The sequence below is a fragment of the Falco cherrug genome (assembly GCF_023634085.1).
Source record: "Falco cherrug isolate bFalChe1 chromosome W unlocalized genomic scaffold, bFalChe1.pri SUPER_W_unloc_1, whole genome shotgun sequence".
Lineage (NCBI taxonomy): Eukaryota > Metazoa > Chordata > Aves > Falconiformes > Falconidae > Falco > Falco cherrug.
This window is the reverse complement of record NW_026599288.1, coordinates 2,281,012-2,306,792: the sequence shown is the minus strand read 5'-3', so window position 1 is coordinate 2,306,792 and position 25,781 is coordinate 2,281,012. Positions and strand designations below refer to the sequence as shown.

Here is a 25,781-nt window from a genome sequence, read left to right as displayed (position 1 = left end):
GGAAGATGACAAATTGGGTCAGTTATTAAATGCTAAGAAAAGCTTAGTGGGATGGTGGGTAACTCCTAACGGGCAAGTAGTAATTCCACCTCTTTTGATGAGAAAGATAATTCAAATGAGACATCAAGAATGTCACTGGGGAGCAGAAGCCTTAGTAACATCTTTACGAAAACAAGTAATATCAGTTAAGATGTTAGGAATAGCTAAAATGTTAACTGCAAAGTGTGAAGTATGTTTGAAAAATAATCCAGTGATTAAGAAAAAGGTTCAAATGGGTAGACTGAAGTCTGGTACAGAACCTGGAGATTATTGGCAAGTAGATTTTTCAGAGTTACCTAGACAAAATGGGTACCGGTACATCCTGGTAAGGGTTGATACTTTTATAGGATGGCCTGAAGCCCTTCCCTGTCGCACCACACAAGCAAAAAGAGGTTGTGAAGTGGTTATTACAAGAAATAATTCCGAGATTTGGAGTTCCTATTGGAAATCCTCTGACAGAGGTCCACACTTTGTTGCTGAAGTAGTCCAAAGTGTTAGCAAAGTATTGGGTGTTAATTGGGATTTACATTCATCTTGGAGACCACAATTTAGTGGAAAAGTGGAGAGGATGAATCAAACTTTGAAACGACAAATAAGTAAAATTTGTCAAGAAACCAGTCTAAAGTGGCCTCAGGCACTTTTTATTGGCCTTTACTATGAATCAGGGTACAGCCAAAGAGTGGAACCTCAGTCAGTCCCTATGAATTATTATATGGAAAACCATACGAGTCTCTAGAACCAAATCTAAACATACATGTAAAAGGAAAACAAGATGTGTATAACTATTTGCTTTTTTTCCTAAGGAAAACTTTGGCTGTGATTACAAATGGCTGAGGAAAATTTGATGGTAGGATTGATTAAAGAATTTGCCAATTTACAAAACATCACGCAGATCACTGCTTGTTTGCCAATACCGAAGGCAGTAGGTGAATCTATTCCATGGGGAATTTTAACTATGAATTTGACTAACCTGGAACATAAATATGAAACCAATTATTGTGAACAGAGGCCAGTGACTCAATGGTATGAGCAAGTGAAAGTCACTACAAAACAGTGGAAAACTCCAGGTAGTCTGGCGGATTGTGAAAAATTGTTAAATTATGTTTTTACCGAAATAGGAAGATTTAAGACTGTGGGATGGTGTTCTTATGATGAACAATTTAAAATCAACGTGAGCAAAAGTGTTATGGAATGGAAGTGTAACGAAACTGGCCAGAGCACCCAGTTAGTAGACCGGTGGGACTCTATATGGTCTATGTCCATATTTTCCCATTTTCAGTATATAGCAAGAACTTCTTGGTGTTTTACCTGGGATGGAAAGGTTTTTTTCAGTATTACCCTGGGTAGATGATAGGTCAACTACATCGGGAGAGAAGGAAAATAAAATAGTGCCATGGTGGAAATGTGAAAAAGTGTATGATTGCAGTAATGCAGACTTAGTATTTCAAAGAATTCCTCCGTTGGCTGCTGCTTTGAAATATGGTTGTTTTTGTCGAGGTCTTAAGAATACTCTCAATTTAACCAGCGCCTTTACAGTCAGAAGAGGAACTTTGTTTAGTTGTAGAAAATCTTCTATTCGAAGTCCAGGACATTTAGTTTGGGCATTAAGTGATGGAACCTGGACAACACACCTACCATTAGATGGTAAGGTGAAACAAATCACATTAGGCATGCCAACATTGTGTCCGATTTGGAAGAAATCACCATTTAAAGGATCTCTAGAGAATCTAGAATTAAAACGAATAAAGAGATCAGGGATAAATGATGATATTTGGAATGAACCATCTACAGGAGTGAAAATTGGCTGGGCACTGGAATCACTTTTAAATCCTATAGCTTCATATAGAAACAGAGCATGGCTCTATCATTTAACTGGTCAAGTGGAAAAATTGGCAAACGTTACCAAGAAGGGGTTTAAGGAATTGAATATACAACTACAGGCAACTTCCAGAATGACTTTAAAAAATAGAATGGCACTAGATATGCTCCTACTTAAAGAACATGGAGTGTGTGGATATCTTAAGGATAAACTGGACCACTGTTGCATCCACATTCCAAATGTCACTCAGGATGTGGAACATGATCTAGACCTATTGGGAAAAATTGAAAAAGAAACTGAAACAATTCAAAAGGATATGTCAGAAGATTGGCTTGGGAAATTTTTTAACAAACTGGGATGGAATTTGAGCTCTTGGATACAATCTATAATTAAGACTTTGTTTCTGTTACTAGTTGTCTTTTTGATGAGCATGCTAGTATATGCATGTCTGAAGAAACAGTTTACCAATAGAATTGCAGTGAGTCGTATGATTATGAGAGAAGTACCAACTATTTCACCAAGACATGATCCATTACCCAAATATGTTGAAACAAAAGATATACGAATAATGTGAAAGTATTGAAATAATGATTTTCAACACTTTCAAAGGGGGGAAATGTTACCGATTAGTTAATAAGTTAAAATTGATTGATTTTATTTGATTAATTAATTGATTTTATAAAATCATTTAATAGAATTAAAATATAGAAGGCTAAGGAAAAAAAAATTTATAGGAAACTTGCATCTACGCAATAAGAGACGTTATGGAATCTTTTGTACGTCTTGTACCAAGGCTAGAAGAAGGGCCTGGAACTATTGTAATAACTCTAGGGTTGAAAGGTTCCATTGTATTTGACCAGTCTTCTGTATGCAGAGGTGTATTGAAATGTCAGAATATGAGATTAATGGGAACTGGGGAGAGTCGACTGGAACAGCTTGTAGGTGCCTGCCAAGAAACTGTGAACTTTAGCAAAAGGTAATTCCGGCAGGGGGAGATCGCGACCACCGACTCATATACCACCTACCCAAATCGTACCCTAGACCCATTTCTAGACCTTTCTAAGCTTTACTGCGCATAATCGGATATAGGAGGAGAGTATGTAAATGATTTACGGGAAATGTTATGATTATGTATGAATAATTAATGAATATGTATGAATAAGTTCTATATATGGAATCTGATTTTGGGACCTGGTGTGCGTTGATTGTGAGAGGACTCGCTCACGCACCCGGCCGTCAATAAAGAAGTGTCTGCTTATCTACATCACATTGGTGTCGATAAGTTCTTCATTCCGAGATTTCGGTAACACAATCAAATGTTGCATATACATAAGGTTTCCAAATACTCCTATACATATTCATGACATATCCACCCCACCCCTGCTTCATATTAAAATTAGTTCCAATAAGCCATTTCCATAAGTCCTTCCTGTAAAAGTCGGACTAAAGAGACTGATATTGTCTCAGCATTGCTAACAGAGACCTGGAGATGGAAGTGAGGCCCAGTGACCCTGAAGGAGAACTGCATGGTACAAGGAGTACTATGCCGCTCCCTGATACTCGGCGCTGGAAGGAACAACTACAATAAGGCCGCATAACAACTGTCTGGAAGATGAGTCATAACTGTTGTCGTAACAACAAACCAGAACATGCGTGATAACCTTGCTCGAGAAGGCAGAAACTGGCAACATTCCATGGGCCAGAGGAGGAGCAACGTGTATTGCTCGGCATAAAAGAGGACTCCTTAGCAACCGAATTTTAGGAGATCTTCCCCATCAAGGATCACCACGATCGGAAGGACCGGCGGGACGCTGCTTGGACCTGGGACCATAGGGATGCCTTGGACCCGTGGTGGTAGCTATAATCCTCTTTCCTTTTCTTTTACTTTGTCTTTTCTTCACTTTCTGTCTTTCTACCTATCGCACACCGCTTTACGGGCAAACAATAAAATTGTGCTGTTTGATTGAAGCATAACCCCTTGGCGTGGTCGTCTTGATTTTTGCACTTCAAGATCATAGTAAACGAACCATCACGAGTCCACTGAGTGGACCATGACATTAAATTGGCATCACGGACAGGATCCTGAGAGACAGAGGGGTGCAGGTTGTGTGTGGTTTGTAACAGGGGAAAGACGTTTCATTCTAGCCGCACCTGGCCCTACACCCAGCAGGGTGAGAGGTGTCCAGAAAGCAAGGGGGGCGACTCAAATTTCCCACATACCACACGGGCCTAGGACTTAGCACTCTAAACTCCAATTGAGGGCTCTGTCTGTTGGGATCCAACTAAAAGAAGAAGTGCAAAAGGGGGAAAATGCCAAAAGGGGGAGCTGCCCTCGTGTTAATGAGAATTTGTCTGCTCTGCTCGGGAAAGTGAAGGGAAAACCTTGTAGTAACTATAAGCTGCCTTCCCAAAGCGGATTTTTGTTCTCTTCAATCATTCGGGGAACAGAAGGGCGACACATCAGTGGCTGTGTGTTTGTAACTAAGTCTAGCCTCCCCAAAGTGGGTTTGGTCCCTTCATAGTGAGAATGGCCGAAAAGGCTGATAAACAAGATCCTTTGTTAATGAAAGATCGGGACATGTTTTACACATTTCTGGCAAAGTATGGGGCTCGACCCTCTGTACCCAGAGAAGATTGGGCTCAAGATAATTGGGCAAACTTGCAGAATGTAGTGGACCAAGTGACCTCTTTACAGACTGAAGTTAAAGTTAGATCAGGTAAGGGCAAAACTATAGTCTGTGCCATTTTAGGAGCCAGCCTGGTCGCAGCAATCGAAGATCGCCTTAGAAAACATAGCAATGAAAACAAAATTATAGAATCCCTTGAAAATTTGGTGAAAGTTCTGCAAAAAGTGAATTATGACTTAGAACAACAATTAGAGAAAGAAAGGGAAGAAAACCGCTTGTTAAAAACCACTCTGAAGGCAAAATGCTCTAAAGACACTGAAGTCCTGAGTGTAATAGAGCTGGAAGTAGAGGAAAAGGGTATTTGACAAATAAACCCAATATACCCTCAGAAGGAGTTGGAAGAGGCGAGAAAATGTTTTGTGGAAAACCCTCAAGTGAGACCCTTAATTAAAACAGAATATACTTATCTGAAGGAGGACGATGATGATCCTCACATTACAACCAAAGAGATACCATATACTGCCACTGAGCTAACCAAACTGAAAAGAGAGTATGGGCGCCTTCCTAAAGAATCCGAAACGGAGTACGTGTGGCGCGTATCCCTAACTGGGGGGGACCAAATTCAATTAAGTGAAAAGGAAGCTGGTGGCTATTGGGGTCACAGAGTTTTCTTGACAACAGGAGATAAACGTGCCCCATGGTCCCTAACCCAGCGAGCTGCTTATTGGGCTGGAGGATTGAACCCTTTGGACAGAGAGGATCCCCTGGCAATCACTGGCACAGCTGATCAATTTTTAGAAAGTGTACACAAAGCAGCCTGCTACAAATGATACATGAAAGACAATTAATTCCCGGATGTGAATCCCTAATGATGCTGCCGGTGAATCCCAAAATCATGACCCCCTTGATAAGGGGACTTCCAGAGTCACTCAAACCTACGGGGGTTAGCCTTCAAAGGACCATCGTGTCGATGGGCCCTGTAGAAAGGCTGGAAGGTTTTATTAGAAGCCAGAGAAATGAAACACCGGATTCAGTTTCTTCCCACCATACGACCTCAGCATCAAGTAATAAAAGGATATGGACCTGGGGGCAAGTAGCACAAGAATTGATAGATTATAGTAGGAAATATGGTCCTGTAAAAATCCCAGAGGAAAAGTTGAGGGGAATCTGCCAAATAGAAGTTGAGGATTTGCCCCTCCCCACCAGTAAAACTGTAGCTGCCGCTGATGTCCTGAGAAAGGAGCATCCGCACCATAAAACAGGAAAGGGAGGACAGTCCATGACTCGACAACAGTGGTGGCTTTTGGGAATTAAAATGGGAGTCCCCAGGGATATAATGGATGGCTTACCCTTTGATAAATTGAGCAAGGTAGTTTTGAAGTGGCATAATCCAAAACAACCCTCTCATACACAGGGCAGGAAAAAAATATCACCCGATACACCCTCAACTGCCCCCGCTGAGAAAGCTGTTTCCCATGAGCAGGGAAGCTAGAACCTCCATTCCCTGGTAGCGGGCGGGGGAATGGAGGATGGATTTATATCCGTCAGCTCATAAAAACTAAAGGAGGAGACATTAATCACAGCTATAGCTGGCCCTAAGCGTGCACCAGTGACCTTTCTCATCGATACCAGTGCACAGGTCTCTGCTCTGACAGAGGAAGATGCTGAAAGATGTGGGGTTTTTCCCTTGAAGCACCGTTTTTATGTTCTGAATGCCTTAGGGTCGACAGAAGTTATGAAAGCTGCCCCAGTAAAGTTGACTCTTCCAGGAGAGGAAGGTACGGATAATGGTGATTGGAGACATTCCAACAAATTTGTTAGGAATGGATGCCCTCAGGGGAAAGCAGTGGGAGGACTCTGAAGGGTTGTTGTGGACCTTTGGAACACCGCAACTTCGTGTCAGATTGCTTCAAACGGCACCCCCACTGCCGTTCAGCAGAGTAACTAATGTCAAACAATATCCCCTTCCCCTGGGAGTGAAGGAGGGCATTAAACCAGTCATGCAGGAATTGCGAGAACAGGGAGTGGTGATAAATACCCATTCCCCTTTTAATTCTCCAGTGTGGCCCTTAAGAAAACCTAATGGGAAGTGGCAGCTCACAGTAGATTTTTGGAGACTGAATGCTAACACCCATCCTTTAACTGCCTCATTTAACTGCCACAGTCCCTAATCTGGCTGAGTTGGTAACAGTAATCCAGGAAAAAACCCATCCAATCATGGCAACAATAGATGTTAAAGACATGGTTTTTATGATACCTTTGGGACCAGAAGACAGAGAACGTTTTTGCTTTCACGTGGGAAGGGCAAAAATTTACTTTCATCCGCCTTCCCCAAGGGTATAAACACTCTCCCACACTGGCTCATCATGCTTTAGCCCAGGAGCTGGAAAAAATACCAAAACCCAAAGGCATAGCTGTTTATCAGTATATTGATGATATTCTTGTGGGAGGAGATGAAATAGAGGGTGTGGGAGCAACTCAACTGAACATAATTTCACATTTGGAAAATTTGGGTTTGCAGATTCCTCCAGAAAAGGTCCAAAAGCCCTTGCAAGAAGTGAAATTCCTAGGAATCTGGTGGAAAGGGGGAATGACATGCATCCCACCAGACACCCTTGCTTCCTTAGAACAGATCAAAATGCCTGAGTCGAAAAAGGATCTGCAACATGTCTTAGGATTATTGGTGTTCTGGAGAAAACACATCCCGGACTTTTCTATCATTGCCAGACCTCTTCATGATTTGCTAAAAAAAAGGGATCAAATGGGAATGGACTGCTTCTCAGGAAGAGGCTATGCAATTGTTAATTTTTGAAGCAACAGCACACCAAGCTCTTGGCCCTATCCACCCTACAGACCCTTTCCAGGTGGAGTGGGGGTTTGCTTTATCAGGACTGTCAGTTCACATATGGCAGCGGGGCCCTGAGGGTCCAACCCGGCCTGTGGGATTTTACTCCCATGGCTTTAGGGATGCTGAGAGAAGATACACTGTTTGGGGGAAAGATTTGTTTGTGGTTAGCTTGGTTCTCATAGAAATAGAAAAAAATCGTATGACAACAGCCCATTATATTGAGAGGCCCATTTAAAGTTATAAAAACAGTCACTACTGGGACCCCTCCCCCTGATGGGGTGGCCCAGAAAGCCTCAGTACGAAAGTGGTATGCTCAGATTGAACACTATTGTAACACTTTCTCTGTATCTGAAGGAGCTTTAAAAAAACTAGCTATACAAGAAGTAGAGAGCCTGGACGAGGGCCAAAATAAACCTGCCTCAGTCATTCAGGTGGCCCCTCCTTTTCCCTGTGAACAGTCAGTTAGTGCTTGGTTTACTGATGCTTCTGCCAAACGAGAAGGAAAAGTGTGGAAATACCGAGCAGTAGCGCTCCATACCTCTTCCGATGAACAAATTATAACGGAGGGAGAGGGTAGTGCACAAGTTGGTGAATTAATTGCAGTATGGAGTGTTTTTCAACGTGAAGCACAAACTACTTCTCCTGTTTACATTTATACTGATTCTTATGCTGTGTTTAAGGGATGTACCGAATGGCTTCCTTTCTGGGAGCAAAATGAATGGCAGGTTAATAAGATTCCAGTGTGGCAAAAGGAAAAATGGCAAGACATCTTAAGTATTGCTAGCTGAGGGAACTTTGCTGTAGGTTGGGTAGCTTCTCATCAGATAGATGGGGGGTCAGCAGGAGAATGGAATAACTGGGCTGGTGAGTTAGCAAGGCTAGCTCCTGTACAGAAGGACCAGATTTCAGAAGACTGGGAATGCCTGTTAGAATGGTTGCATGTAAAACGCAAACACACAGGAGCTAAAGATCTGTACCGTGAAGCCCTTGCCCGAGGCTGGCCCATCACCAGAGAAATGTGTAAAACCTGTATATCAGCCTGCGAACAATGTTGAAGACTTGAAAGGCACCCTTTAGAGGATGACCCTCTGCATTTAAGGGAAGGTAAAGGCTTGTGGGATGCCTGGCAGGTGGATTATATTGGCCCCTTTAAGAGATTGGGAGGAAAACATTTTGTGCTGGTGGGAGTGGAAATAACATCAGGACTAGTCCAAGCAGAAGCCTTTAACAGGACTACGGGGGAGAACACTGTGAAAGCGCTGCATGAATGGTTTGGAACTTTTCCAAAGCCACAGGAAATACAATCTGACAACGGTTCCCACTTTACCGCCAGAATTGTACAGGACTGGGCACGAAGCAAAAGGATTGACTAGGTGTTTCATACCTCATATTATCCGCAAGCTAATGGAATTGTAGAAAGGACCAATGGTCTCTTAAAACGACTTTTGAAACCTCATGAGGGAAATTGGGATGTCCGCTTGTGGGAAGCTGTTAAAGGTGTAAATGATAGATGGGGGGTAAACGGATGCCCCAAAATAACTGCTTTTTGCCCAGCGGCTCCTTTCTTGGTTCCCTCATTAAAGGGACTAAATGATTCAAAGAACCCAGCTCACTTCCCAGGACAACCCGTTCTGGTGCACTTCCTACTGTGGGAAACGTACCACTGGTACTGAAAACCCCACTGAATGCATGTGCTTGGGTAGCCTCTTGTTCCTTGGGAAAGGAACATAAGATAAATACCCGCTGGATAATACCATCGTTTTAACTCTTTTTGCCTCAGGGAGGCAAGCTCTGTTGTTTTAATTTTACAGGAGAACTCCGAGGGATACCTTCTGGGAGGCCATGGAAACTGAACTCTTAAAACCCCGACTCAAAGAAAGACATTTTTGATCATAACAGATTTTATAGGTGTGTATGGGGGGAGGGATGTTTAGATTCTTAGAACGATTAATAGTGGGCTGGGACCATTTGTGCTTTTTTGTATCCTCTCTCTTGCCTACAACCAAGAGCCTGATAACTGGCCTTGGAATCATGCCCAGAAAAAACACACTGGAATAATGGAAAGTGTAGATTCAAAGACAGAACTAGCTATGGTGATTTTTTCTGAAAATGAGGTGTACCAAAGGAATCAGTGGGATCGGGATGATGTGGAAAAAGTTGCCCGATTGTGGGGCAGATTAGGAGATAAGATAAAAGTAGGGTGTCAAATATATAATGAAAGGGATAACACCAAAATTTCAGGAAACACCCTGATTAATGTCAGAAAGGTAGGTAAAGAATTTACCCTTTTAGATACGACCACGTGCTTTAATTCACGGGAATGTTGGCACAATTTTACCTTAACCGAGCCCATCTTTATAGTATGCCTAGGACAGGAATCCCCAACAACAGCTCTGACTTGTAAGATTAAAATAACAATCATGCTAACCACTATTCCTCCCACCACCACAGTTATAACGACCCCATTAACGCTTGATCCAAAATTGGCTAAACTCAATCAAAACATTTTTGAAATTGGACCATACATAATCAGAAATACAGGTCAGCAACAAATGTTGTCTAATCCAGAATGGTCTCTTGAACGAGTTGAGTTGTTGATGCAAGTTAATGTTTCAGATATTCAGCCAGCCTGCTCTCCTTTCCTAAAACCCTCTTACGAGGGATGGATAACCTGGCTGCGGAAACGGACACCTTCTGGGAAACGGACTCAGAGAGACCTAACTGGTGTTTTGAGAACAGGACTGGGGGTTCTGAATGGCATTGACTCAGAGATATTAATGAACAAATTGGCAACTACAGCTAATGATCTGGCAGGATTGCAACGGCCTTTGCGATCTTCCCTATTGGCTCTGGGAACTAACCAGTGGCAGTTAGCAGATGTGCTACCAAAATGGGAAAAGGTGAACGTGGAAGATCACAAATTGATTGTAGATGCACTTGGTGTAATCCAAAATAACCTTTCTTTGACTCTTAGTTGTATCCAGGCCCAATTATGGATACAGTCAGTGGCTGCCTTGATTATTAGAGAAGGTGAAGGAGGCACTTTCCCCACTGAAATTCAGAGAATAGTCTGGGACAGTGCACCGACTTTGAGAAGAAACTCCAATCCTGGTGGAATTTGGTAAACTTTAATATAACCCCACCACAAACATTACCACCGCTTTTGTATTGATGATATCCCATGCATCAATAAATGTAATCTACCCAATTATTGCCTTAGGGTTGAATCACAATGGAACCATACTCTATCCTTTCGAGCATAGAGTATGGGCCCAAAAGGTGGATGAGAAATGGCAAACTGTAGATTTGGAATCTTGTATCGTGTGGGAACAACAAGGGTTCATCTGCGAAGACAATACAATCAGAACTCAGGACATTTGTTTAGACACTACACAGAATATCTGTCATTTTGAGATTCGTCCTGATGATAACCCTGAAACAGTGCTTGTATATATTGGCAAAGGTTGTGCATGTTTGAGGACTGCTTCTAATTATGTATCTGTAGATATGGTGATTGTGGATACTAAGAATCATTCAAATTTTTGTGTTTGCAATTTTATTAACATCACTGGATGTGACTTCTCCTATTTAGCCCCAGTCACATCTCACCAGCTCTTGAAATCTAATTATACACTGATTCACAAATTGCAGCCTGCACCCATTGGAATGAATCTCACCTTGGTAAAACAACTGTTACAGCATCAAGATTTGATCAAGATTCTGGAAAAGGTTAGAGAAAACGGACAGAAAACCCTGATAACTGTCCATCACAATGTGGAAGAAATATACTGTGTCTTGAGAAGAGTGAGAAAAGATGCAGAACATGGATGGTAGGACACACTTTTCGGATGGTCACCGACTGCTACTGGCATCTTGAACAAGTTGTGTCACCCTATTGTTGTCCTTTTGATATTGGTCTTGATCGGTCTTGTTTTGTCAATGATATTGTATGTCTTATATTGGAAAATGGTAAAACAATTGGCACATTTGACATCTGTAATCAATGCACATAACTTGCTGAATATCCCCTCCAATGTGGACAACCCTAAATCTATTGACACAAGGAAAATTGTGTAAGACCAAAGCAGATTTATGTTTAGTTATTTTTATGAATATTTAATTATTGTAAATTGTTTGATATAAAGTTGATTATTCTTTCCCCTTCTTTTACTGTCTGTCATTTTCCTTTCCCCCTTTTCTTTTCCCTGTCCTCTTTTTCCCCTCTTAAGAGGGTTATATCGCTGCCACATAGTCCTGATAACAATGTTGAGCCACAGGGTGGTGTAAGAGTCAGTCTAAAGAGAACAATATTGTCTCAACATTGCTAACAGAGACCTGGAGATGGAATGTGGTCCTCATGGACACCTAGACCCAGTGACCCTGAAGGAGAACTGCATGGTACAAGGAGTACTATGCCGCTCCCTGATACCCAGCACTGGAAGGAACAACTACAATAAGGCCGCATAACAACTGTCCGGAAGATGAGTCACAACTGTTGTCGTAACAACGAACCAGAACATGCGTGATAACCTTGCTCGAGAAGGCAGAAACTGACAACATTCCATGGGCCAGAGGAGGAGCAATGTGTATTGCTCGGCATAAAAGAGGACTCCTTAGCAACCGAATTTTAGGAGATCTAACCCACCAAGGATCACCACGATCGGAAGGACTGGAGGGACGCTGCCTGGACCTGGGACCATAGGGACGCCTTGGACCCGTGGTGGTAGCTATAATCCTCTTTCCTTTTCTTTTTGCTTTATCTTTTCTTCACTTTCTGTCTTTCTACCTATCGCATGCTGCTTTACGGGCAAACGATAAAAATGTGCTGCTTGATTGAAGCATAACCCCTTGGCGTGGTCGTCTTGATTTTTGCGCTTCAAGATCATAGTAAACGAACCATCACGAGTCCACTGAGTGGACTGTGACAAGGGGGTGGGGGGGCTCCGAGTCCTCATCCAGCTGTCTGAGTAGTGGTCTAAAATTTTTCACTGGACCATTCTCTTCAACTGACGGATTTTTTCCAGCTTTGTACATCGCTGACAATACTACAGGCAGAGCAACACCTTTTTAATTTCCCTTTAATTTCTTTCAAATTTTCTTTTTCGAGGGCCGTTACCAAGGTATCTTGGGGAAGCATAATGCCACAATCTTTTTGCCACTCAGAATGATTTCAGAGAGAAAAGAACATATCAGCCTAGGATACTTCATCCTATTTTCCATCTCTTCTCAAAAACAACATTAATTGTAAAATGGTATTATAATTCCACTGAAACCCCCAGCCACATTTTTCCAGTGAGCTAATATGCACCCTAAGGGGCTTTTCTTGAGAATCCCACCATCCTGGGAGTTCCCCATTTAGTTTATTTCAGTTTAATATATTCTGGGTCAGAAGTTGGTCTAGTATATTTTTTTATGTCCTCCCACCTTCTTCTCAGATATCAACAACTTAGCCCTACTACCAACAAACCTCACAAAACAATTATTTCTATAATTATTAAAACACTTATACTATACATGGAACAACAAATGTATTATAATGACAGCAAATAAGCCAAACAATTATCAGCCCAGCTATTATCCCTCCAGCAGCTGCTAAAACCCAGGTTGTCATTAACGAGATATCCCTTAAATACAAAAACAAATCTCATCAATCACCAAATAAATCACTCGCTTCGTCCGTCTCCAGCAGTGTCCTTCACAGGAACTGCGTGATTCACGAATCGGAACTCCGCTCTCGTTTCGTGCTTAATTGCATGTCTCAGCCACACACTCACTCACACCATTCACACCGGGTGCTGACAGGAATGCTACGGCAGGACGCTCTATCGTCCTGCCTCTCACTCCACACCCTTATCTTCCTGAAGGTACCTTCCCCTTGGGACTACGCCGCATGCCAGACGTCTCTGCGTGCTTTACCGGCAGCCCGTTCACAGGACGCACTATCATCTAGTTACCCTGTAAACATACCGTTTGTCTGCGATGCAAATGGTCCTTGTCTGCCCCTGCAGTGAGCGGCTGGGAGTGGAGTTCCTCCGAGAAATCCCAGGGTGCACACCTAGGACGTCCGCTCCTCAGTCGATCCTGCAGCCGAGCAGAGGGGGTCCCACCTGAGTCGCCAAAATGACGTGCGGAATCACGACTCTACAACCTGTGAGGTTATGAAGTAGGTAAGTTTATTGCAGCGCTGGCTGCACAGGGGTTCTCTCCACCACAAAGTGCACACCTTGGAGCCCAAAGTCGGTTCCTTTTATTATACTAAATGTTACATATTCGTTAACCCTGATACATATGCAATACGCTTCCAGGGACAGGGAGGGATTATTATAATTAGTTCCGGAAAATCATTAGCATAGTCTCCTCCTCAAGTTCCTCTCCTCTGTGCCTGCGTAGTGTTTCCTGGTGGTCATGGGCCGGGGTCTCTGGGATGAAGGCTGTAGGTCTTCCTCACTGTGTACTTTTCACCTTTTGGTGTTTTTCATCACTAAACCGGTTTGTTCTGGTCTGCATCCTCTTTAGTTAACACCAGGGCCTTGAGGGGCTTTGCTTTTCCTAAGGTGATTTCCTGTCCAATTGTTCCTTATACAATATATTATAAATATATTATAAATATAAATATATGTTAAACCCACAAGCTAACCAGCCTTCCTGTGTAAGTGTTCCTTACACAGCTATATGTTAAACCTGCAAGCTAAACAGGCTTTCTAAATGTCTACCTTATAAACCCTTTACATGTTAGCTCCCCTTATCATGTGTTTGCTTAAGCCAGATACTGTCTTATTAAATGTCTTTGCAGTAATTAGATCAGACTACAATCAAATTAATTGTACATGGAGGTATTAAGACCTGTTCAGAAACTGATCTTGTTCCAGTTGAAGTATTCTAGGAGGTTAGTATTAATGACATGTATGTGTCCAGGGGGAAATTAAGCTGTGATATGTATACACACAACATTACCAAATAGGTACAGTTTTCCCAAATAAACTTTCATGGACTTGACTTTACTTTCTCATTTGTGAATTTTTGGGGCAGGGGGAGAGTAGGGGTGCTAATTGGTTAAACCTGATATACCAAAAAAACTTGACTGTAATCCTGGATCTGAATTGTTGCTGAGTTCGAAAAGGTTAAAATCTGCATCCATATTAGCATCTTCTTTTTTTCCTCACTCATTGTATAGTTGGAGTTAAACTGATAAAGGGAGCCTAAATTCCATTAATGCTTACTGCACTATGTGAGAACTACAGTTTTAATTTTATTTAGAACAAGTATCATATTGGCCACTCATGTTTGATGACGTGGTCTGAGATCCAAATGTACTGTACAATGAAGTGAATATATATTGTGTGGGACTGTGGAAGCATCAAAAAAAATCTAATTATCCTTTTAAATAAGTAAATGTGGAAGAAAGCAAATTAGTTCTATAGAATAATGTTAAATGCCTTTGTTTTGTTCCATTCCTGTAATTTGTTTTTGATGCATCACAATTTTTGCATTGATGGTAGTTAAGTATCTGGTATACTTGCTGGGGATTAGAGGTTGAATTGAAAGCTACAAGAAGATCCTGTGAGGTACTGGTTTCTGTGAAAGTACTGAATCCAATGAAAACTGTGGAATAAACCCATCAGGGTATATATCTACTTAGAATGACCAGCGAGTGGAGTGTGAATAATGTTTCTATTTAAAATGTGGGGTTTAGATTTAGAAATTAACAACCTGATAAAATCATTAGATCAGTGCATTTCCTAACCCTTTTGTTGTCTGATACATGCAGAGAAGACAATTACCTATTTCATGACATCAAAATGTTTTCTAGATTCTCTCTACCAATTTCAGGGGCCAATGGCATGGTACACTTGATTTAGAAGTGTTCTAAGACCCAGCTTAGAGAGATCAGTAGGAAAATTATGTGGTGATGAAACATTCAAGATAAGCACCAACAGAATCTGAAAAAAATCAAAATGAAAGAATATGTTGCATATAAAACTGATATGTTTTTAGGAAATGTTAATTAACTGCCTATACTGAAAATACCTACGTTATTTAGTGAGGCACAGGTATCTTTTTGGTGAATTACAAGACCCTGTTTGCAGTACCTTCTTATTTTGCCAGACCTTCACTATTGCAGCTAACATATTTCCATGCTGTCTGTCTGCCCCAGCCTGAATTCTTCTGGGAAATTTAAATGAAAGTTTTTCAGATATTTATCAGAAGGACATCATAAAAATAAAAAAGTTTTTTCCTCTTAGATTCTTTAAGCAGTTTGGCTAGAAAGCTTTCTTTCATACTTTGGAACAAGGACTTGAAATTTGGCAGTCTTATTACCTTTTGCATCCTTAGATATGCCTGCTGCAGGGCCAGTGAAAATTTGCCCAAATATTTCCAAGTTAAACTAAAGTTTATTCAGGCCCTACTGTTACCGAAATCTCAGAATGAAGAACTTATCGACACCAATGTGATGTAGATAAGCAGACACTTCTTTATTAACGGCCGGGTGCGTGAGCGAGTCCTCTCACGATCAACGCACGCCAGGTCCCAAAATCAGATTTCATATATAGAACCTATTCATACATATTCATTAAATATTCATGCATAATCATAATATTTCCCATAAATCATTAACATACTATCCTCCTATATCTGATTCTGCGCAGTAAAGCTTAGAAAGGTCTAGAAATGGGTCTGGGGTACGATTTGGGTAGGTGGTATATGAGTCGGTGGTTGCGATCTCCCCCTGCCTGAATTACCTTTTACTAAAGTTCACGATTTCTTGGCAGGTAACTACAAGCTGTTCCAGTTGACTCTCCCCAGTTTAAATTAATCTCATATTCTGACATTTCAATACACCTCTACATACAGAAGACTGGTCAAATACAAAGAAACCTTTCAAACCCTCAAGTTATTACCTAAGTTTTAACAATGGTTCTAGCCCCTTCTTCTAGCCTTGGTACGGGATGTACAGAAGATCTCATAGCAGCTTTTACTGTGCAACTATAAGTTTCATTAAAAATATTTCTTATCCTTCTATTTTTCAATTTTATAAAATGATTTTATAAAATCAATTAATCAATCAAATAAAGTCAATCAATCTTAACTTATTAACAAATCGGTAACATTTCCCCCCTTTGAAAGTGTTGAAAATCATTATTTCAATACTTTCACATTATTCATATATCTTTTGTTTCAACATATTTTGGTGATGGATCATGTCTTGATAAAATAGTTGGTACTTCTCTCATAATCATACGATTGACTGCAATTCTATTGGTAAACTGTTTCTTCAGACATGCATATACTAGCATGCTCATCAAAAAGACAACTAGTAACAGAAACAAAGTTTTAATTATAGATTGTATCCAAGAGCTCAAATTCCATCCCAGTTTGTTAAAAATTTTCCCAAGCCAATCTTCTGACATATCCTTTTGAAATATTTCAGTTTCTTTTTCAATTTTTCCTAATAGGTCTAGATCATGTTCCACATCCTGAGTGACATTTGGAATGTGGATACAACAGTGGTCCAATTTATCCTTGAGATATCCACACACTCCATGTTCTTTAAGTAGGAGCATATCTAGTGCCATTCTATTTTGTAAAGTAATTCTGGAGGTCACCTGTAATTATATATTCAATTCCTTAAACCCCTTTTTGTTAACGTTTGCTAATTTTTCCACTTGACCGGCTAACTGATAGACCCATGCTCTGTTTCTATATGAAGCTATAGGATTTAAAAGTGATTCAAGGGCCCAACCAATTTTCACTCCTGTAAATGGTTCATTCCAAATATCATCATTTATCTCAGATCTCTTTATTCGTTTCAATTCTAAATTCTTTAAGGATCCTTTAAATGGTGATTTCTTCCAAATCAGACACAATGTTGGCATGCCTAAAGTAATTTGTTTCACCTTACCATCTAATGGTAAATGAGTTGTCCAGGTTCCATCACTTAATGCCCAAATTAAATGTCCTGGACTTCAAATAGTAGTTTTGCTACAGCTAAACAAAGTTCCTTTCCTAACTGTAAAAGTGCTGGTTAAATTGAGAGTGTTCTTAAGACCTCGACAAAAACAACCATATTTTAAAACAGTGACCTATGGAGAAATTCTTTGGATTACTAAGTCTGCATTACTGCAATCATACAATTTTTCACATTTCCACCACGGCACTATTTTATTTTCCTTCTCTCCCGATGAAATTGATCTATCATTGACCCAGGGTAATACTGAAACAAACTTTTCCATCCCAGGTAAAACACCAAGAAGTTCTTGCCATATACTGAAAATGGAAAAATATGGACATAGACCATATAGAGTCCCATGGTTCTACTAATTGGGTACCTTGGCCAGTTTTGTTACACTTCCATTTCATGATACGTCTGCTCACATTGGTTTTAAGATGTTCATCATAAGAACACCATCCTAACTGGGGATTTGGACCCCCAGGAAGAAGAACTCGAGCTATGGCACTAGATCGGGATCCTGTTACAAAATCATAATTCAATAGTTTTTTTTTTACAATCTGTTTCTTTACCTGGCGACTTCCACTGTTTTCTGATAACCTTTACTTGTTCATACCATTGAGTCACTGGCCTTTGTTCACAATAGGTGGTTCCATTTTTATGTTCCAGATTGATCAGATTCATGGTTAAAATTCCCCATGGAATAGATTCACCTACTGCCCTTGGTATTGGCAAACAAGCAGTGATCTGCGTGACATTTTATAAATTGGCGAATTCTTTAATCAATCCTACAATCAAATTTTCCTCAGCCATTTGTTTGGGAATGTCTATTACTTGTTCTGTTTCTACTTGTCTTTTGTTCCTGTCCACCAAGTCAGCCCATGATCCCACCAACACTACCGACCAAAATAAAATCCAAAGAATAATCATAACCTGGTATGAAAAATTAGACATGTTTCAAAGTCAATTTTAAAGTCTCTGGGTTGCGATTGACAATCTTCCACGGAGTAGGTGCTTTCTTCACTCGAGTATCATGTATCCAAACATCCGATTCTGCTATCTTGATAGCTGTAATAGTGGTTAACAGTATCTGGAAGGGTCCTCTCCAGTGCTCCTGCAAAGGTTCGGAGGTCCAGGTCTTCACATAGACATAGTCTCCTGTTTGGAAATCATGCACTGCATTTTCCTGGAATAAAGGTCTATTCCAAATTACTGCACTCCAAATTGCAGCCAAAGTTTTCCTTAGAGAAAGTAAATAGTTATACACATCTTATTTTCCTTTTACATGTATGTTTGGATTTGGTTCTGGAGACTCATATGTTTTTCCATATAATGATTCATAAGGACTGACTGAGGTTCCACTCTTTGGCTGTACCCTGATTCATAGTAAAGGCCAATGGAAGTGCCCGAGGCCACTTTAGACTGGTTTCTTGACAAATTTTACTTATTTGTCGTTTCAAAGTTTGATTCATCCTTTCCACTTTCCCACTAGATTGTGGTCTCCAAGATGCATGTAAATCCCAATTAATACCCAATACTTTGCTAACACTTTGGACTACTTCTGCGAGTAAGTGTGGACCTCTGTCAGAAGATTTCCAATAGGAACTCCAAATCTCGGAATTACTTCTTGTAATAACCACTTCACAACCTCTTTTGCTTGTGTGGTGCGACAGGAAAGGGCTTCTGGCCATCCTGTAAAAGTATCAACCCCTACCAAGATGTACCGATACCTATTTTGTCTAGGCAGCTCTGAAAAATCTACTTGCCAATAATCTCCAGGTTATGTACCAGACTTCAGCCTACTCATTTGAACCTTTTTCTTAATCATTGGATTATTTTTCAAACATACCTCACACTTTGCAGTTACTATTTTAGCTATTCCCAACATTTTAACTGATATTACTTGCTTTCGTAAAGATGTTACTAAGGCTTCTGCCCCCCAGTGACATTCTTGATGTCTCATTTGAATTATCTCTCTCATCAAAAGAGGTGGAATTACTACTTGTCCGTTAGGAGTTACCCACCATCACACTAAGCTTTTCTTAGCATTTAATAACTGACCCAATTTGTCATCTTCCTCTGAATATCTCGGTTTTTCCCTAGGAAGGGTTACTGTTTTAGAAGGAATGATTGCCATTTGCAATGCTTGTTTCTTTGCTACCTTTTTTGCTGTTCTATCAGCTAAATTATTCCCAGCTATTATTTTTGTATTCCCAAACTGGTGTGCCTTACAGTGCATGATTGCTACTTGATCTGGCTTTTGAACTGCTTGCAATAATTGTAAAATTTCTGTTTGATGCTTAATGTTTGATCCTTGAGAGGACAATAGCCCTCTTTCTTTCCACAAAGCTCCATGGACATGCACTACCCCAAAGGCATATTTTGAATCAGTCCAGATATTTACTCTCTTGTCTTTGCTTAGTTCTAAGGCTCGAATTAAAGCGATGAGTTCTGCCTTTTGGGCTGATGTGGTACTCGCCAATGCTCCTGCTTCTATAACTGTAGTATCTGTTGTTACCGCATATCCAGCGTATTGAACTCCTTCTTCCATAAAGCTGCTTCCATCAGTATACAATTCCCAGTCTGGTCGCTCCAATGGCACATCCTTCAGATCTTCACGACTGGAATAAACATACTCGATGGTAGCCAAGCAGTCATGTTCCAGTCGTCCTTCTTCCTGTATGGAACTTAAAAACACTGCAGGATTTACCAGGTTAGTTGTCTTTAGAATCACATCATCTTGTTCAGTCAATACTATCTGGTATTTCATCATTCGGCTGGGGGACAGCCAATGTCCCCCCTTCTGTTCTAGGACAGTTATCAGCGTGTGTGGAACATAGACTGTTATTGTTCTTCCCAAAGTCAATTTCCGAGCTTCTTGAATGAGCATCACTGTTGCTGCCACTGCTCAAAGGCAGTTTGGCCACCCTTTACTCACTGTGTCCAGTTGTTTAGAGAAATATCCGACTGGTCGTTTCCAGCTTCCTATCCTCTGAGTTAACACTCCCAGTGCAAGGTGTTGCCTTTCATGAACAAACAACTGAAAATCTTTGGTTAAATCCAAAAGTCCCAAAGCAGGTGCAGACATTAAGGCACGTTTCAACTCTACAAAAGCCTTTGCTGTTGTGGGCCCCATACAAAGGGACAATTCTTTTGGGACTCATACAGCGGTTTAGCTATTAGCCCATAGTTCATAATGCAAAGATGACACCACCCGCTCATTCCCCAAAATGCTCTGAGTTCATGAATATTTCTCGGCTCAGGTATACCACAAATAGCTTCTTTGCGATCTTTGCCTAATTGTCGTTGTCCTTTTGAAATCTCAAAGCCCAGATATATCACAGTCTGGCAGGCTATCTGGGCTTTCTTCCTGGATACCTTGTACCCATTTAGTCCCAGGAAATTCAAGAGGTCAATAGTCACCTGTATACAAGTAAATCTTTTTTCTGTAGCAATCAGTATGTCATCCACATATTGTAAAAGTAAATGTCCAGGTCTTGATTTATCCTGTTTCCAGATTTCAAGTTCCTATGCTAACTGATTTCCAAAAATAGCTGGACTGTTTTTAAATCCTTGGGGTATTCTAGTCCATGTCAACTGCATCTTTTGCCCAGTTTGTGGATTTTCCCATTCAAAAGCAAACAGTTTTCTGGTTTCCTTTTCCAAAGGTATACAAAAGAAAGCATCTTTCAAATCAAGCACTGTAAACCACTGATAATTCTCCCTCAATGCTGTTAACAGTGTATAAGGGTTTGCTACTACAGGATAAATATCCTTAAGTATTTGATTTACTGCTCTCAAGTCTTGTACCAGTCTATATTCACCTGAAGGTTTTCTGACTGGTAAAATAGGAGTATTATACTCAGATTCACATTCTTCCAAAATTTTATACTCCAAAAATTTATCAATCAATTTCTTCAATTCCTGTCTCACTTCTGATTTGATTGGATATTGTTTAATTTTCACTGTTCCTGCGCCTTCCTTCAAATCTATTTTAACAGGTTCTGCTAGTTTCAATTTACCAGGAATATCTGTTTCCCATACAGTAGGGATCACTGCCAAATCCACCTCCGGTGGAATTTCTTGTTCCTTTACTCTTTCTTGTATCATCAAGGTTTCTCCCATTTTTGATGCAGGTATTTTCAAGAAAAGTTCTCCTTCATCAAAAACAATCTGTGCATTTAATTTGGATAACAAATCTCTTCCTAACAAGGGTACCGGACATTCTGGTACATACAAAAATTCATGTATAATTTTCTTATTTCCAAATTTCAAATCCAGGCGTTGCAGGAATGGCCTGGTTTTGTTCCAATTTTTCCTTTACAGGTATTTAATAAAAAAATGTTGCTCCCGTATCCACTCCCAACCTCACAGTTTGGCAACATTTTTTTCCACTTTCTTATTATCAGAAGTTATAGCCATTACCAAATTATCTCTAATAGTTAGCTTACATTCATCCTGCCAATCCTTTCTTTGTCTTAAGTAAAAAAACAAATCCACATGTGGCATTTCATTCCATTTCCCTTCTCTTTTACAATACAGCATTAACAGCAAAATAGTGTTATAATTCAGTGTCCCATTCGTGGTCCACTTTTCCTGATCATCTAATATATACAAAGGCCACCAATTATTACAATACTCAAATTATTACAATACTCAATCATCTGGCTCTTTTGCAGATCATCCTGTAAATTTCCCCAATGTGCCAATAAACATCCCAACGGAGAATTTTTTTCATGATTTTGTCATTTGCAGCAAGATTACCCATGCTTTTACTTTTAAACAACCAATTTAACTTAGTTGCCATGGTGTAATTACTCACAATACAATACACGATTATTCAACTCTGTCACTCCGATCCGCGGATCCACACTCCACACTCGCTTTTGTGCTCAATTGCACATCTCACCCTTACAGCCACACTCACACTTTCCCACAGTTACTTTAAATAAACATATACCACAATATTATACCTCTTAATTTTCTTCTTAATACACAAACTCACAAAACAAAAAAAAAACCAAAAACCCCTTCTAACTTCTTGTTAGAGGCACTACATTAGAGAACACTATAATATATAGTTTCTCTTGTCTACACTTTTGTCCAACCCTGCAGTAGTTTTCCCTTAATATCTTACGGGCAGACGCCTAGGCTTCCACTTCCACAAGGATCCTTTTAGTCCAACCCTGCAATAGCTTTCGCTTATGTCTTACGGGCAGACTCCTAGTCCTACGCTGCGCAGCTTTTCACCGCATCTGACAGGCAGACTTACTCAGTGGGACTCCAACCCACTGGTGGGACTCCATCCCACCCCTTACCATACACTTATTATAGTGGGACTCCAACCCACTTCCTCTAGTGCACTTACTCACTTACTTTAGTGGGACTCAAACCCACTTACTACAATTAGAAAAAGAAGTGTCTTACCAAAAATCCAGGGAACGTCGCAAAGAGCCTTACGGATCGGGGATCGATGGGTGTCCCCGAGAAATCCTCGGTGCCAGCTGGAACCGATCAGGTCCCCGACTCCTCCGGTCTCCTTCAGCGAGGTCCCATCTGGGTCGACAAAACTGTTACCGAAATCTCGGAATGAAGAACTTAGACACCAATGTGATGTAGATAAGCAGACACTTCTTTATTAACGGCCGGGTGCGTGAGCGAGTCCTCTCACAATCAATGCACGCCAGATCCCAAAATCAGATTCTATATATAGAACTTATTCATACATATTCATTAAATATTCATGCATAATCATAATATTTCCCATAAATCATTAACATACTCTCCTCCTATATCCGATTCTGCGCAATAAAGCTTAGAAAGGTCTAGAAATGGGTCTGGGGTACGATTTGGGTAGGTGGTATATGAGTCGGTGGTTGCGATCTCCCCCTGCCGGAATTACCTTTTACTAAAGTTCACGATTTCTTGGCACGTAACTACAAGCTGTTCCAGTCGACTCTCCCCAGTTTAAATTAATCTCATATTCTGACATTTCAATACACCTCTACATACAGAAGACTGGTCAAATACAAAGAAACCTTTCAAACCCTCAAGTTATTACCTAAGTTTTAACAATGGTTCTAGCCCCTTCTTCTAGCCTTGGTACGGGATGTACAGAAGATCTCATAGCAGCTTTTACTGTGCAACTATAAGTTTCATTAAAAATATTTCTTATCCTTCTATTTTTCAATTTTATAAAATGATTTTATAAAATCAATTAATCAATCAAATAAAGTCAATCAATCTTAACTTATTAACAAATCGATAACACTACTATACTGTAGTTTGACAGATAAATTTTCTGTAGCTCCCGCTTGCTCCAAGCAATCTCGGTTCTAATCTCGATCAGCAGAGGATAAGTGAGACTTTATCTGTAATTGTTTTTCCCTTCATCCAGAATGGCCTGAACCTCCCAGACCAGAAGCCGAGCAAAAAGCTGTCAGTATTGCTTCTCTTTCTACCTGGCCATGGGAGGAGAGAAGCAGCAGCCTGGAACACAAGTTTGAAGTTGTGCCTGGCAACTACACCAAAGTGGAGATCAGAGATAGTTGGGGAGAAACACATGGGGTCAAAGATCAGAAAAGGGTGAGGACAGAAAGCCCTGTGACTACAAAAGCCTGTTCCTCCAGTCTCTGATTATACCTTGGGCTTCCAAAGTGTGTGTCCTTTTGCTGTTACTAAATAGCTATAATGAGAAGTCAAAAAATGGGTAATTAAGTTCTTCTGGTAGTGAGTACAGCAATGTTTTGTTTCTTTCATTATAAATTACTTTCTTTACTCAATGATCAAAGGTCTGATATGGCAGCTGAAAAGTTGTAACTGTTGATGAACTGTAGATTTAGGGGCTGAAGGAGATGCCATAATGTAGGCTATGTGATGCAGCACTGTGGGTATTGGTATAGCTCCATATGTTCTATTATCCATTTTTTTCTTGGGGAGGGAAGAGGTAATTGATTTAGGGAGTTGCACGCAACAAACAACTGTATTAAAGAATGCTAAGGTTGACCAGTGTTGCATTAAAGGGGATGGAGTAATTTAGCAGGAAATACCACCACACACACACACTCCCACCTTCCAGCTCTCCTCACTGAGGTGGGAGGTTAGGTGCGGCTAGGTTTAAATTCTAGGTGATGTCCAATTTACCACTATCATTCCAGTTGCGTTTAATATGTATATTGAACTACCATGGGTCTGGATACACTGATAGCAGTCTGCACTGCCAGTCCAGTCGTGCTCATGAACTAGCATGGCCACGGTCTAGGGTATGGTCTCATTCAACGAGAAACTGCGACAACCAGCTACTTAACAGTGCAGTTTTATTAGCAACAAATATACTGGTTTCTTTGATTGCTGGTGATAGTGACTGTTTGTAAAAGGGCACATGCAAATAAAATGTTATAAAGTATAAAACATGCAAAAAAGTTACAAACAATACAGCCTGGCTACAAATGTTAAAGAATAATTCTCTAGAGATATTTCTAAGTCTCCCAAAGAAGCACTTAGTTTAAGTCTCACCCAAGGGGTCCCAAGGGGGGGGAGAAGCAAGGCTTATCCCAGAAGTCAATCTCAGTGGTATCTTCCTCACTTGTCCCCTCGTTCATTCACTTTTTATACTTCTCTTTACTCTGAGGTGGGGCTTGAGTGACCCTAGTCATACATTCCTTTATTATGATTGGTGCAAAGTTCTCTCATTTTTATTTAAAGGTACAGTTAATTTTAAATTTACTACACATGCTCCCCAAGCGGGGGATTCACTCTCTTCAGTGGGGCCATTTGAGTAGGAGGTCGTGATCTCCCACTACCACAGTTATTTTACCCTAGCATCCTTGAGTTTTATCTCTTCAGCAGTTTGTTTTCTTTTAGCAGTTAGCACATCTTTGTCAGAAGGCTTTGAAGTGCTGAGGGGCCGAGATCCCGACCTTCTTTCACAGATAATGAGACTCTTGCTTGGTCTTCGCCACAGTTGTTTGCCCAGCAATGGACATCATCTCATATATTTTACAGCCACTATGCAGCTTATTGGCTGTATGGTACCATCAAGTTCCCAGTCCTGCAGGGAGTACAGCAGAGCCTGGCCGTGGTGTCTCCACTCCACTCCATCCTCCACTGCTCATCTAGGATAGCAGGTTGTGTTGCTTAGGGGACTGTGGTGATGTAGATTCCATGCATGCCAACCGTCCAAAAGGCGATAGCTGTATTTTACTCTAAAAAGCTTTCTGTAATACTACGCTTCTATTAGGACACAATTTTTCTCTAATTCCCCCCCTCAAGGTGATTTTCCCACAACCAGTAAAAAAAAAATAGGAAATTTCAGAATTAAAGTTGCCTGTGTAGCTAGTATATCAAGGCATATGACACACAATCACATAACTTTTCCAGCACTTACCTGCCTGATTCAGTGCACAGAATATACTAAGGTCTTTCAGGAGGGTGTTGTCTATATAATCCTTCCTTCTTTTGCAGCATCAGTTGTACTGTGCACAATGAGAAAGAAAGGTA

General features: G+C 40.6%; 3 protein-coding genes across 3 annotated transcripts in view; 1 reads left to right on the top strand and 2 right to left on the bottom strand.

The window, feature by feature from the left end:
* The window catches only part of LOC129734836 (sorting nexin-18-like), a 130,937-nt gene extending 105,409 nt beyond the window's left edge, over positions 1-25,528 (bottom strand). Inside the window, exon 1 of the mRNA XM_055700135.1 lies at positions 24,798-25,528. The gene's annotated coding sequence lies outside the window, so the exon portion shown is untranslated. The remainder of the gene's footprint in view (positions 1-24,797) is intronic.
* On the top strand, positions 4,335-5,977 carry LOC129734837 (uncharacterized). The gene is given in 2 exon segments (XM_055700136.1): positions 4,335-5,304; positions 5,307-5,977. Coding segments are annotated over 2 exon segments (1,590 nt in total). The 5' UTR covers positions 4,335-4,385.
* On the bottom strand, positions 15,706-20,783 carry LOC129734848 (uncharacterized). The gene has a single exon (XM_055700179.1). The coding sequence runs from the start codon at positions 20,170-20,172 to the stop codon at positions 19,309-19,311; it is 864 nt and encodes a 287-aa protein (XP_055556154.1). The 5' UTR covers positions 20,173-20,783; the 3' UTR covers positions 15,706-19,308.
* Positions 25,529-25,781: the final 253 nt, after the last annotated feature.

Bases quoted from the DNA above. Each gene is read 5' to 3' on its own strand.
- LOC129734848 (XM_055700179.1), bottom strand. From the start codon at position 20,172: ATGCTCATTCAAGAAGCTCGGAAATTGACTTTGGGAAGAACAATAACA.